Consider the following 12,992-nt stretch of genomic DNA (forward strand, 5'->3'; position numbering starts at 1 on the left):
CGAAAAGGTGATCTCGCGTGTGTGTGTGTGTGTACGTGCGTGCGTTCATTGGGGGGTTACTGGAGGTAGGAGGTCACTGGGGTTCGATCCTCTGCATATTGTGAAGACGTGAGCAGGAAGAGGACACAACGCTTTCTTTCTCCAGGAGGATTTTAACTGTCACACAGGGAGAGCTCGTGCACGGGATGTTCAGCATGCAAGCATCTCATTTAATCTGATATTTTGTGCAGTTGTTGCAGGAGGCTGTGTGGACACCTCGGACCATGGCAGAAGGTATGAAAAGCTCCTCTGCAGACGCTTTGAGAGAGAGAGAGAGAGAGAGAGAGAGAGAGAGAGAGAGAGAAGATTGCATATAAAAGAGGAAGGACTGGCTTTTCGTCCTCTTGCATTGTCTTCTCTCTACTCTCTGAGGGAAGCTGGGTGTTATTTATTCAGAAACATGTCCTGTGGATATCTGGGGGAAGGTGTGTTTTTGTTGATGTGGAGGTAGGATGGAGGTGTGAGGGACACTTAAAAGCAGCGGAGAGCGGAGGGGATGGGCTCTGCTTCGAGCCAGAGCTTCACAGGTAGACAACAAACAAGCGACGAGGAAGGAAAACAACTTTTGTGCTGTTTTAACTTGTTAAAGGTTTCTTAAAAACCCCTATCAAAAAGTTATTACCTTTTTTCTTTTCTTTTTTTTTGACAAAGGGAATTTTGAGAAAAGAATCAAGAAAATTGTGGTTAAACTGACAAAATTTACGAGTTCAATGTATATATCATATTTGATGCCAAACAATGAGCAGAATGCTTAGTTGGGATTTTCAATTTCATTGCTTTTTGGGGTTCTTGGTCCTTTACGCAGCGCAACTGATTGATCCAGCAGTGACCATCACTATCTCTCTGTGTCTGTGTGTGTTGTCCAGGAGGATGGGTGCAGGGAGAGGAGGAGGAGGAGGGGGAGGAGGAGGTTGTGGCCCGGGGCAGCGGGGTCTGTAAGTGGTTCAACGTGCGGATGGGCTTCGGCTTCCTCTCCATGAGCAGCAGGGACGGAGCTCCGCTGGAGGAGCCGCTCGACGTGTTCGTGCACCAGGTGAGACATTGCTGCTGCTGCTGCTGCCAGGTTCGATTTAATGAGGACGCCCAAGGAAATGTAACAAACGTGTGTACTGTTTGATAGACCTATTCCTGCACATCGTTGGGCTTATCTGAGTTTAAACAACTGGGTGCCATTACCGTGAAGACTATCTGATCTGTGCGTCTGAACTCTTCTCAAAGTAAAAAACAAAAAGTGTCATACAATGGATCACTATATTATGCACAACTTGTAACATGTAAATATGAACAAATAGGCCTTTTGTATAGTGTTGACTCTGATTGTGAAAGAGTTTCTTCTTAAAAACAAACGTTCAAAACTTTTGCAAATCAGAATCAGTATCAGAAATACTTTATTAATCCCTGAGGGAAATTCGATAATAGCGAAATATTACAGATTATGCTGTCTGCAGTCTTTCTTGCTTAATTCTTACTTTAGTCCTAAAATATTCTGACCTCCTCTTGATAAAAAGTTAATAAAGTAGATGTACTTACAAGTGTTGCTGGAGCCTTTTGACCTCTTCTAGCGTTTCCTCTCCATGCACCCATGGTACCTGGTGAAGTTTGAAAACCCAACCAAACCTTCTGAAAAGTGCACATAAAATACTCTTAGATGACCACAGGCTGAATGCTTTATGTGTATTCAAATGACGGCTGTTCATGCACTACTTTAACCTGCATAAATAAGATCAGGTATGTTTACACGTAAACATACCTTTCTTTGCATGCCACATTCTGTCAAGAAAAACTTAAAAACATATTTACTGGGTGGTTAGCGCTCTTACTTTTCTATTTTAAGAGGTTAGAGGCTAATGCAGAGGAAACGAGACTCACTCCTTTAACCCCCCCCCCCCCATCCAGCTCTGCTTCCTGTTATAAAGTCATTAAAGCTTTATGGAGCCCACCCAACCCTCAGTTTCTGTCCCACCTCCCATGTGAAGTGTTTCAGGAGAAGAACCTCTCAGGTTACTGGTTGCAGTGTCGCTGTAAATCATCAGATGAAAGAGGAGGGATGAGGGCGCTGTGCACACGAGTTTCGGGACTTTGTTGAATCAGATGGGAAGCTTATCTGAAGGCAAAGTGTTTATAACTGCTTGACCTGCCATCACAGCCTCCTGCAAATTGTTGATGCAGATTTTACCTGCTGCACGATATCTCTCAAAGATGTCTGTGTTAATGCCTTTCTAATTATGCTCACGGATTCATTTTAGTTCTCATGGTGTTGCATTCATTGACATTCATGGTTGACAGAAGTAGATCTCTACGTGGAATTTAAAAAGGTCACTGAAGACAGGTTTAACCCCGCCTCATTTTAAAACTAGCAGTGCATATAAGGGGGGTTTAAAGAGGTTTCACAATCAGCGAAATGATGTCAAAACGCATCGTTAAAAGTTAGATATTTTCTAATATATCCAATGAGTGACGAGTGTGCCGATGAGACCGCAAATTAGGAGCACTTCACTCAATGTGGTGAAGGAGGTTAAAGCACGGAACAAGGCATAGTGCCCGGTTCTTGTTGCACAAAATTGATCTGATCGGATTGGAGATACCAGATTGGATCAAATCTTTAAAATCGGTTGTTCAAAGTAATTTTGTCTCCATACACGGGGCGTGACAAAACCGCTTGGTCCATCCACGTCCCGGAAATATGTCTCTCTCATAAATTTTGCTTTGATCTGAGAACAGCTTCAGGCACTTATATAATCTGAAGTAACAAGAAAACGTTCATTAAAGGGATACTTCACTCATTTGCGTTGAGCTTTGTATCATTAGAAACCTGGTAGTATTTTTGAATGGTCGTGCATCCCGTCCTCATTTTCCCCTGAGATGGGAAATCTTTGTATTTCTAAGTCTGAAAAGGAGCTTCCAGTGATGCAAAATGATGATTTTTGCATCACTGGAAGCTGTTGCGGTTAGCGGGGTGAAACTACAACGCTAGTTCCTCATATTTTTGACCACTGAAGCGACAGACCAATCACAGATCAGTGGGTGGGAACTCACTCCCAGAGTCGGAACTTAACGTCTGTCATATTGCTTGGAAGCTATGCTAACAGGCTCTACGGAGAAAGCTGATAATGGCTCATGCCGACAGGCCGGTCTTGTGTTGCGGCGGCCCCGACGGCTAGCCAAAAAGTCTATCAATAGCTGTGTTTCCTTTGGTGGGTAGCATCCTTTGAAGGACCAAGCCTTCGTAGTCATGGAGGAGACTCAGAGGAAGAACGCTGTCTTTGTCCTCATTGATTGTGATGCCATGCTTTCACTCTTGGTTGTTGTTAGGACGGGGTGTTAGTTTGAAATGGAAGGAAATGCCTTGCTAGCGGCTCACTTCCTTCAAATACTAACATAGCTAGCATTTAATTTGTAAGTCACTGTTGAAAACCAAGCGGCAATCTCAGGTGTTAAAACAAACAAAGCCAATGAGGAAGTGGAAAAACTGCAGTTCCTCGAGATTCCGCTTGAGACTGGCTCCAGGATCCCAAGAAGTCACATACACATCCCATAATGAAATGTCCTGTTCAACAGCAGAAATTCACATGTTTACAACCTGGTACAAAAAATGATTTTGCTTTTTTTAGTTAATGTCTTTATCGGCTCACACTGTTCAGAAACTGATTTTTCTTTATAATTAACCCGATTTGTGAAGACTTAAGACCCGCCTCAGCTCCAGCTCTTTGTCTGTTGTTATTGTTGACCCAAAGTCAGCATTTCCAATATGGCAACCGCCATGGATGGGCTTCCAAAAAACAGCCCTTCAGGAACCAATGCGTGATGTCACTCAGGCTTCTACCATTCATATTTACAGTCACACACAAGGGCAGCTGTGGCAGAAAACTGCTTCTGTTTCTGCATTGTAGTTTTTTTTACTAAAGTAAATTTTCACCAGGAGCATGATGGGCAAAAATCTCAGTAAAAAATCTATTTGTGTGTAAATATTGACCTTAGAAGATACTCATTCTTTCCAAAATCTTGTAATCTGTGATAAAAATGTGTCAGATTTTCAATTGAAAAATTGGTAAGTGAGCTGTTCAGAAAAAGTTGTATTATATATTTTCTTGAAGTGTATAAAGTTGTTTAAAAAGAGAAGGTTGTTTGCTGAGGTGTGACTGTTGGTTATTTCACTCTTCCTTATATTACCATCTCCATTGGAAAGCCAATTAGTCAAGGGATCAATATTGTAGATTTCCTCTGTTGGGATTCATATATTCTTACCACCTCTTATTTCTGGTAGTTAGGAATCGACTCCTTGTGCTATTTCACCATCCTCCTTTGCTAAAAAGAGGGCTTGTTGTTTTAGAGAGCGTGTGTTGACTGCATGTAGATGGTGAGGAGGAAGCAGAAGACGGGTTTGGGTGAGGATGGTTTGATTTGGTTGGAGACATGAGGGGGAGGGGTGTTTAAGAGCGTTGATGTTTCTTAGGGTTGTCCACAGGATTGGATTTTGATGGTTAAACTAAAGATTCTCTAATGTTTATTTAAATGTGAAACTCATGCAGATAATCTACTGTGAGTAGTTTGTTTTCTCAGTAAACTGCACGTTTGTTTTATACTTTAGAAAATCGGAATAGGCTGATTTCAAACGTTGAGTGTAATCGGCTTCATTCCCTTAACAACTGTTCTTGGCAAATTTCAATTTTTGGGTCGATTTTGCCTTTATTGGATAGAACAGATTCAAACCCCAGTCTTCATGGGGCACGCGTCGTAGCTGCTATAGGCGGGTGCACCTACGGTATATACCAATTTTTTAGTTGATATGACAAATATCTTTAGCAAGCACTTGTTTCTGCCTCCATATGGAGCAAGTCATTCATTTTGACCAATTTGTGTCAACCAAATAAATGCCAGCACCAATTTTCTCTATTTTAGTTCTATTTTTGGTTTCCAAAAAATCCTGAGGGAATTATCTGGCTGCTAAATGCCTCATTTACCAGCTTTGTTCTCCCACTGTGTCTGTCTGCTGTTTGTTGCCGAGCTAGCAATGTAAAGTCGTTTTTCAATTGTAAGGTGAAGTTTATTCCCTGAGAAAATGTTCAGACCAAGCCCTTTAAATTCTTACATCAGTCAGCTGGCTAGCACTTTCCTGAGCATGTCTCACTGGACCTGGTAAACCCCTTTCACCTCACTCTCTGTCATCCGCAGAGCAAACTGCACATGGAGGGCTTCCGCAGCCTCCGAGAGGGCGAGCCCGTCGTGTTCACCTTCAAGAAATCATCCAAAGGTCTCGAGTCTTTGCTGGTCACTGGACCGAATGGAGCTCCATGTCTGGGCAGCGAGAGGCGACCGAAGAGCTCTCAGAAGAGACGCTCCAAGAGTGACAGGTAAGTGCAGTTTACTACCGACTTTCAGAGCAGATATTCAGCCCTACACAATGCTCCTTTCACACCTCCTTCATCCCTCAGCTCCCCCCTCCCCTCTTTTCTCCACACTTCCCCTGCTGCTCCCGCTCTGTTTTACTGTGAGAGCAGCAGACGACGCTAATGAACTATATCTAAAAACAAGATTCTGCCATCAATTTCACGTTACAATATACATCTCAAAGTTGATTCAGCCTATTTAGAACAAAGAAAATCTTCTCTACAGTTTGGAAAGTCTTTTGCTTCTCCTTCAGTTCTGACACTGTCATACCAATAGACACATCGTCCCTGTGTGCAGTGGCAATTCTGGAGTCTGTTGGGGCTCTAGCCAAAAATTCACGGGGGGGGGGGGGGGGGGCCCTCCAACTAGCATTCATCACTGTTGTGTTATAAATAATCTGGGTTAAAAATTGCAAAATGTAAGCAGAAGTTAGCCGAGGTTTTCAACTGTCAATGAGAACTTTAAACATTTTGAGCCACTGCTATGGTTTAAAGTTTGTCGGCCCTCGGGGGCCCCTTACTGACCAGGCGCCTGTCTCTCTTCCCCAACGTGGTTTCAGGGAAAATGGGTGGAGGGGGACAGGTTCACTCGTAAAAAAAAACATGTTTGAAACATGTTTGCACTTCTGGGCAAAACATAAATGAGCTAAAGGAAGCGCTGTCCGGTCCATGTGAACACAGAGCTGAGAACAACAAATCCAGACGGAGTTTGACTTCAAGTGGCAATCTTAATGTTACTCTCTTTTCACAATCTTTACTCTTCAGTATATTGACATTGGACATATTATATTTTTGTCGTTATTATTATCCTCATTAGGAAGATATTTTTGCATTTTTCATTTTGTGAAATCTTCTTATCCTATGTTGGACAAAAGCTCTTTTTTTCACTTTCTCTAAGAAAAGGTGCTCTTCTGACTGAAGGTTGTCTTTTAGTGCAGCAGATGGCCGAGCTGATCAATAGATTATTTAATCTCTTCAGGTTTTCACGACCCCCCACGCTCCTTTTTTTGTGGGCCTCTGTGTCGAGCACCGTGTAGCTTCATCTCAATTTTGATCATCTCAACACAAATGAAAAGGCTGAAAATGAGGAAACCAATAGTACTGACTGTGCTCTGTTTTCCCTCTAAGCTTGTTTAGAGGGTTTAAAGTGAGGTTTTTATTTGACATGATCTTATAAATATGAGTTTACTTACTTATCATAGCCGTCAGAGCACAAATTAATCCCACACCTACCGTTTTTTTTTATGCGTTTTGATTGCATGCTAACTTTTTAACCTTCTTTTTTCTTCAGGAGCGTTTGAGTTGAGAGGAAAAGACTTCGATTTGCAGAATTGTGGGCCATTGATGTCTGACAAACATATTAATGTGAAAGGATTTGATTAGGTCGATCTCCATTAATCATGCAGGGCAGTGATAAAAATAATCCAAAGACTTCCTGTCCTTAAGTACCCACTAAAAGTTTGATTGCATTCACATGTTCCTCAAACATAAAACGTCGTATTCAGAGGGAAAAAAAGGATCCTACACGTTTAACTGATAACAGATGTAGGTGCCTGAAGGAGGTCAGAGGTCGCCATCGCCATAGCAACAATGGGATGTGGTGGGAGGAAGGGCGGCAAGGGAGCAGGGGGGTCAGCGTTCAGAGGTCACAGCAGTATTGAAACAAAGGAGCTCCCTCTGCCGCGCTCGTGTCCACGCTGATCAATACTCAGGCCTGGGGGGGGGGGGGGGTGGGGGGGTGGGAGAGAGAGTACAGAAGTGGTGGTTAGCCGTGAGGCCTGAATTACATCACCTATAAGCTTGAAAATATGTTTGAGATCGTTCACTTTTTACAATTTTCAGCAAAGTCAAAACAACTAAAACAACAATGACTGTATTGTATTATGTAACGTATGATATATCTTCTTCTTTGTCATAGAGCTCCATTGTCTCACTGTAGCGCTGGCTGACATCTTCTCTATTTACAATGAACACAACACACTGTGGGCAATGATAACTCATAACTACTGCCCCAAATAGAGCACCAAGTGTGGATTAATCCACGGCTGAAAATACATCACTACCCAGACACTGTAAATAAACATGGATGAAGCCTGAGTGGCGTCAACCATTTGCTACTGAAGGGGGTCGCCTTAGTGGAAATGCTGTCTCGACCTAACTTTCAGTCAATGTAACACCAGGCTTAGACCTTGAACTGAGGCTGGTTTTAAGCCTCTGGACAAACAGCTACAACACGCCCGCCTGTCAGTCAGATCAGCTTCAGCCCTTATTATGCATAAAGGTCTTTGCACACTGACTTCGTCTGTTTTTACGTTCTAAATTTTCATTGCTATTATTTTTTGCAATGAATAGAAAAACAAACTTACAGACTTATTGTGCAAGGTTTGTGTGCATTGGATCAGATTACAGATTTGAAAAACGCATCCGAAAACAAAACCAGACTCTTATTCTTCATAAAATCAAAACTGATGAGTTATTAAAGAATTAACCCCTTGTATGGTGTGTGTCGGTAAATATTTGAGCTAATCAGACCAGAACCAGGCTGTAAAAATGTGCATTCTTTTCAATTGGGTGTGCATGTGACTTCCTGCTCCTCTTCAGCCAGCCTCAAGTGGACACTTGATGAACTGCAGGTTTTTTGCACTTCCCCATTGGCTTCATTTTCCAATGCAGGAGGTTGTCGCCTGTTTCTATTCTTGTAAATTGCTTGCTAACAGGTAGATGCAGGATTTTTCAATCAGGGCGTAATTTTAAATATTTTGGTGTGATTGACTAGCAAGTTTAAGCTGCTTTAAAAAAATGTGACATGGTTGGTTTTTAGTAAGAACCAAAGGGCCGCAAACAGAGGAGGTAGTAAGTTGTGAAGTATTTGGGAGATGGACAGAAAGCGACATAGATGCTTAAAAGCTAACAGTAACGCAGGTTGTTCAGTTTTTCAAGTCACACTTCATGCTTTCCTTCAAAAGATATCTTGTCTAGTTTACCTCGGTGACAAAGAATACAATCATTCTCATGCAGTCTAAGATTTAATATAATAATTTTACAACAGTGTTTCCTCCACTGCTGCTCCACACTCGGTGTATTCACGTCTTTGCCTCCAGATGGAGAGTAAAGGAAAAAAAAAGCTTGAGCCTGCAGAAAACCAGATTGTCCGTATACATGAAATCAATGTTTTTTTTAACTGCCTGTTTAAGTGGCCAGTGTCTCTTTGTGTCACGCTAGCCTTATTTATCCCGCCCTAATTAATTCACCAACAGGATTTCACTTAGCTACTGATCATTAGCTTTCTCAGCATAGATTTACTGATAAATCCACATCTACCTCCACAATCAAACAGAAGCCATTTGTTTGGAACTGTAGCAGCTTGTTAAGGCAGGAACAGCTACTTGATCATTTAACCTGATCACCCTTTGCTTTTTTAATACCTTGATCATATTATTACACATGTATGTTCAACAGATTTGTTGACATTGCACTTAAATGAAGTTTATAACCTGCGTTGACAGTTTCACATTTCCATATCAGTCTTGTTTATTAAGATATTTGCACAGAATCCTGCAGTCACATTCAGATGTTAAACTACTGAGGAGATAACGATTCATTTAACAGCAATGTAGAGCAGCACATTTTTGAGGGCACACTCCAAAAACTCAAAATGTTACAAGTCCATTTGTCTAACTTTAGTCCCATTGAAAAGATCAAATCCTGCACACTCCTCTTGCTAGGCATCACCAATTTCTTGGAAAAAATCACGAAGTTTCAGTCGCTCTGAATCTTTTTTAATCTTTTTTCACTTATTGAAGGCCTCATTCACCCACTAGTCAAGATAAACATCCTATTTACAAGATACAAAAAGAAAAAAAATAAGTCCTGAATTGAAAAGTGTTGAATTAATGTATTATATCTGAATCAGAAAATCACATTTCAAGACAATCAAATGCAAACTTAAATGCAATGCTTGCTGTATGAGCAGATATTCTTACTTAATACAAACAATACGAGCCTATTTTTTTTTTTACATTTTATGTCTTCAAATAAGTGTAATGGAATGACTGGAAATTAGACCTTTAGATTTGCTAAGATTGTATTATTATTATTGTATTATTACAGTGCAGGTGGATTTTGTACCTCTGCAGACCTGGGGTTCAGTCTTTTTATTTTTTTATGAAAAGAACAACAAAAAGTGTTTTAGGTTTCTGTCCGAATATTCCTCACCAAATCCCTCCAGGGACAGAGATCAGTTCTGCTAAATCCCCTGACAGCTGCTCAGCACTGGGACTCTGGGTAATGTGGATGCCTGGTGACAGTAAAGCTTGAGTGTGCTGCTCTCTAGTGGTGACATTTAATCATTACACCAAACACAGACAGGGTTTTAAATCTTTTTTGTACTTTTCCAAAAATCTGCCTAAATGTTGAATACTGATATGGTTAGTATTCATCCAATCCTAATGAACAGCTACTATAATATACTAAACACTGAAGCCTAATAAATGAGGTACCATTCACAAAGAACAGGTAACAAGTGTATCCCTTTCTTAGACCTGGGCCCTGATATTTAGGACACAGATACCAAAGGGTACATTAAAACAGATGTCAAAAGTTACCTATAACAGATACTGAAGGGTAACCTAGTCGTTACAGGCAACCTTGGAATACGAATGTATACATCAAAATAAAACTCCACATGGAACCTTTTAACAGAATCCAAATACCATTTTAAAGATACAACAGAAGGGTACTTTAAAATGGGCTCTATAGGGTAACTTGAAAAAGTTGCCAAACTTGATTGAAAATGCTTGAGAGTCCCTAAAAACAGTTTCCTTCAACCAGCTCTTATAGGTCCACATAAAAAGAAAACATTTAAGTGTACCTTGAAATATTTACTAGAGAGGGTACCTTGAAACTAAAACGATAGAGTTCAGTTGAATAGATGCTAAAAGGAGTCTTAAAAAAGATTATAAAATATGATTCAAAGATTGTGACACATGTAAATGTACTTTAAACAGACATTAAAGGGTCCCTTAAACACACACTGAAGGTTCTTCAAACTGTTTGTAAAGTCTACTTACTAGAGATACCTTAAAACTAAAGGTAAATGAGAACTTAAAGCTAGTCTCTTGAAATAGAGATTGAAGGGACAGATGCTTAACACGTTACCTTGCGCGTAAGTACACTAAGGGGTACCTTGTGTGTAGCATCATACACACAACTGTTTGAGGATATGGTTCAGGATTTACAAAATTAGCGGTTCGATAGACGCTAGATAGTCCACACATCATTGTATTTGGTCAAAATGATGTGTGGATTTGAGTATTGTACCCTCTGTATGTGTTAAGGATAATGATTGAAATTATACCTAACTGATAGAAAAGTTATTTTTTCTTCTTCTTCTGTTCATTTTAGATGCTACAACTGTGGAGAACCTGGCCACCACGCCAAAGAGTGTCAACTGCCCCCTCAGCCCAAAAAGTGCCATTGCTGTCAGAGTGTTTCCCACATGGTGGCCAACTGTCCCGTCAAAGCACAGCAGCAGCAGCAGCAGCAGCTCCGTTTGTCTTCAGGCTCTCAGGGAACAGCTTCCTCACGGGGCGACGAGGAAGAGGAGCAAAGCCAGGCCACCTTCTCTGAAAACTGAGATGTTTCCACAGGAACGCCGCTCACAGAAGAGCTTCATCAGGTCTTATTTATCGAACCAGAAAAAAACAGCCATCCCTTCTTTTAGGATGTACGCTTACGTCCGCATTGGAAGCTTTTATTTCACTTTATATTGTGTCTGTTTGCCTTGGATAAGTGTCTTGGCTTGAAAAAGAAAACAATCAGACTTACTGTAGATCTAGCCATAAAGTAGCTACAGATATCAAGTCGCTGTTGGGACTGATCTGACCGGTCCTGTGCCTCTCTAAACTTTATACACATTTCAAATACATTTGTAAAATCAACACTAACCCAATTAATTATCATAAAATCTCAAAATATTAACACCTTTTCTCTCAAAGAACCTATACACTTGTTAATAGTTGATCAAAATTAGCGCATATCATTATCAGGCCATATGACATAGTGAGCAAACCAAACTTTGAATGTAAGAAAACAACATACCCTGAGTCTTTCCTTTTATCGGAAACAGTTTTCAGGTAGTGTAGTTAAAGTATAATAACAATATAAGTGCCATAACCTCCACTGACCAATGAGGTTAATACAAGCTGCTTTGAAACACCTCATTGCATTTGAAACAATAACATTTCTGTATACATGCACCATGTGAACATTACTCTACTCCAGCAGGGTGAAGTTTATGTCTTAATAACCGAGTTGCCATTTCACTAGTTGAATTTTTATGCAAAGACCAGTATTGATTGTAAGGCAGACTTTATCTGCAAAAACACATTTAATCTAAAGTGAATGTTCACACATATCAGGGATGTTTTACACAATGTTCACTCAGCTGTCGTACTTGAAAGCTGAAGGTGAAACCGAGGGAAAGGGTTGACTGTAAAGACATAATCTTTTTTATATGAACTATTTATTCAAAGATGTTCTCCCTGAAGGGCAAACTGAACTTTTGACAACTTTAACAGTTTTCTTCTGATCCTGTGCCATTGTTCTGAAATATCTTTGTATCTTCTGAATCTTTTTTTTTGTGTTTTACTGCAATGACAAGCACACCTCCTTCAGTGTTTGGTGCATGTACTTTCTCAGTGACCTCAGCCTGTGTGGATTTGACAGAGACTTCATTTCGAACTCAGGGAGAACTTTAGTGACATAGTTTTTTCTATAGGATGTTTAGATGTTTAACTTATTTACTCTCCAGGGGATTCCTGAAGACTCAGGGCTTTGACTGCCAAATGAGCCAATGTGTTATCAATTAATGGCATCCTTATATGACTTATAGGGACCACTCTTAACACCTTTACCGTAGCTTTTAGCCTAATGTGCATTGCATTTCTTTGTAGTGTTCACTTTCTGCTTTTATATATCCTGTGAATAACTGATCACTGAACAATGTGATATTTAGCATCAACATGCAGAAACGTTTATTCCCCGACATGAACCACTAACTGCAGAGGAAAGCAGCAGGCGTCTTTTTAGCTGAGTTATTTGGAAAGGGTGAAGTTGCGTTTATGTTGCCTAAACATGCACACCGCCTACTCCATGACAACCAAATGGTTTTAGCCATGAGGTAACTCGCTAAACGGCTAGAGCAGCGTAGCTTTCACTCTCCTTTGACAACAATGAAAACTTTTAAAATTTGGGGAAATAATTTAGGTGGATGAACAGTTTCGATGATATAGGTTGCTAACATAAAGCCCAAATGTGTTTGTTCCTTTCCAACCCAATGAAATCCAACCGACTATAGCCAGCATACTGATTTATACTTCCGCATTGAATCTACGTAGCAGATACTTAGGGTTAGCATAGCCCTGATACCTATGCAGAAGCCGACATAGCCTAACAGTCACCAGGCCCCGTGATTGGTCCACTGGGAAGCATTGTATTTCCAGCATTTACAACATTTACAACATTTCTGGTATTGCTGCCATATTTAAAATTCTGCAGAAGGAAAAA

General features: G+C 40.6%; 1 protein-coding gene across 1 annotated transcript; it reads left to right on the top strand.

The window, feature by feature from the left end:
• The first annotated feature begins 263 nt into the window (after positions 1-263).
• Positions 264-12,491, top strand: LOC109976022 (protein lin-28 homolog A-like). The gene is made up of 4 exons (XM_065948401.1): positions 264-273; positions 906-1,072; positions 5,212-5,390; positions 10,830-12,491. Exons 1-4 carry the CDS (start codon positions 264-266, stop codon positions 11,059-11,061), a joined length of 588 nt encoding a protein of 195 aa, XP_065804473.1. The 3' UTR covers positions 11,062-12,491.
• Positions 12,492-12,992: the final 501 nt, after the last annotated feature.

Source organism: Labrus bergylta, chromosome 19 (assembly GCF_963930695.1).
Source record: "Labrus bergylta chromosome 19, fLabBer1.1, whole genome shotgun sequence".
NCBI classification, from domain to species: domain Eukaryota; kingdom Metazoa; phylum Chordata; class Actinopteri; order Labriformes; family Labridae; genus Labrus; species Labrus bergylta.

Excerpts from the sequence above, each read along its gene's own strand:
- LOC109976022 (XM_065948401.1), top strand. Across the intron at positions 1,073-5,211 it reads TCGACGTGTTCGTGCACCAG|AGCAAACTGCACATGGAGGG; the intron begins GTGAGACATTGC and ends TGTCATCCGCAG. Across the intron at positions 5,391-10,829 it reads AGACGCTCCAAGAGTGACAG|ATGCTACAACTGTGGAGAAC; the intron begins GTAAGTGCAGTT and ends TGTTCATTTTAG.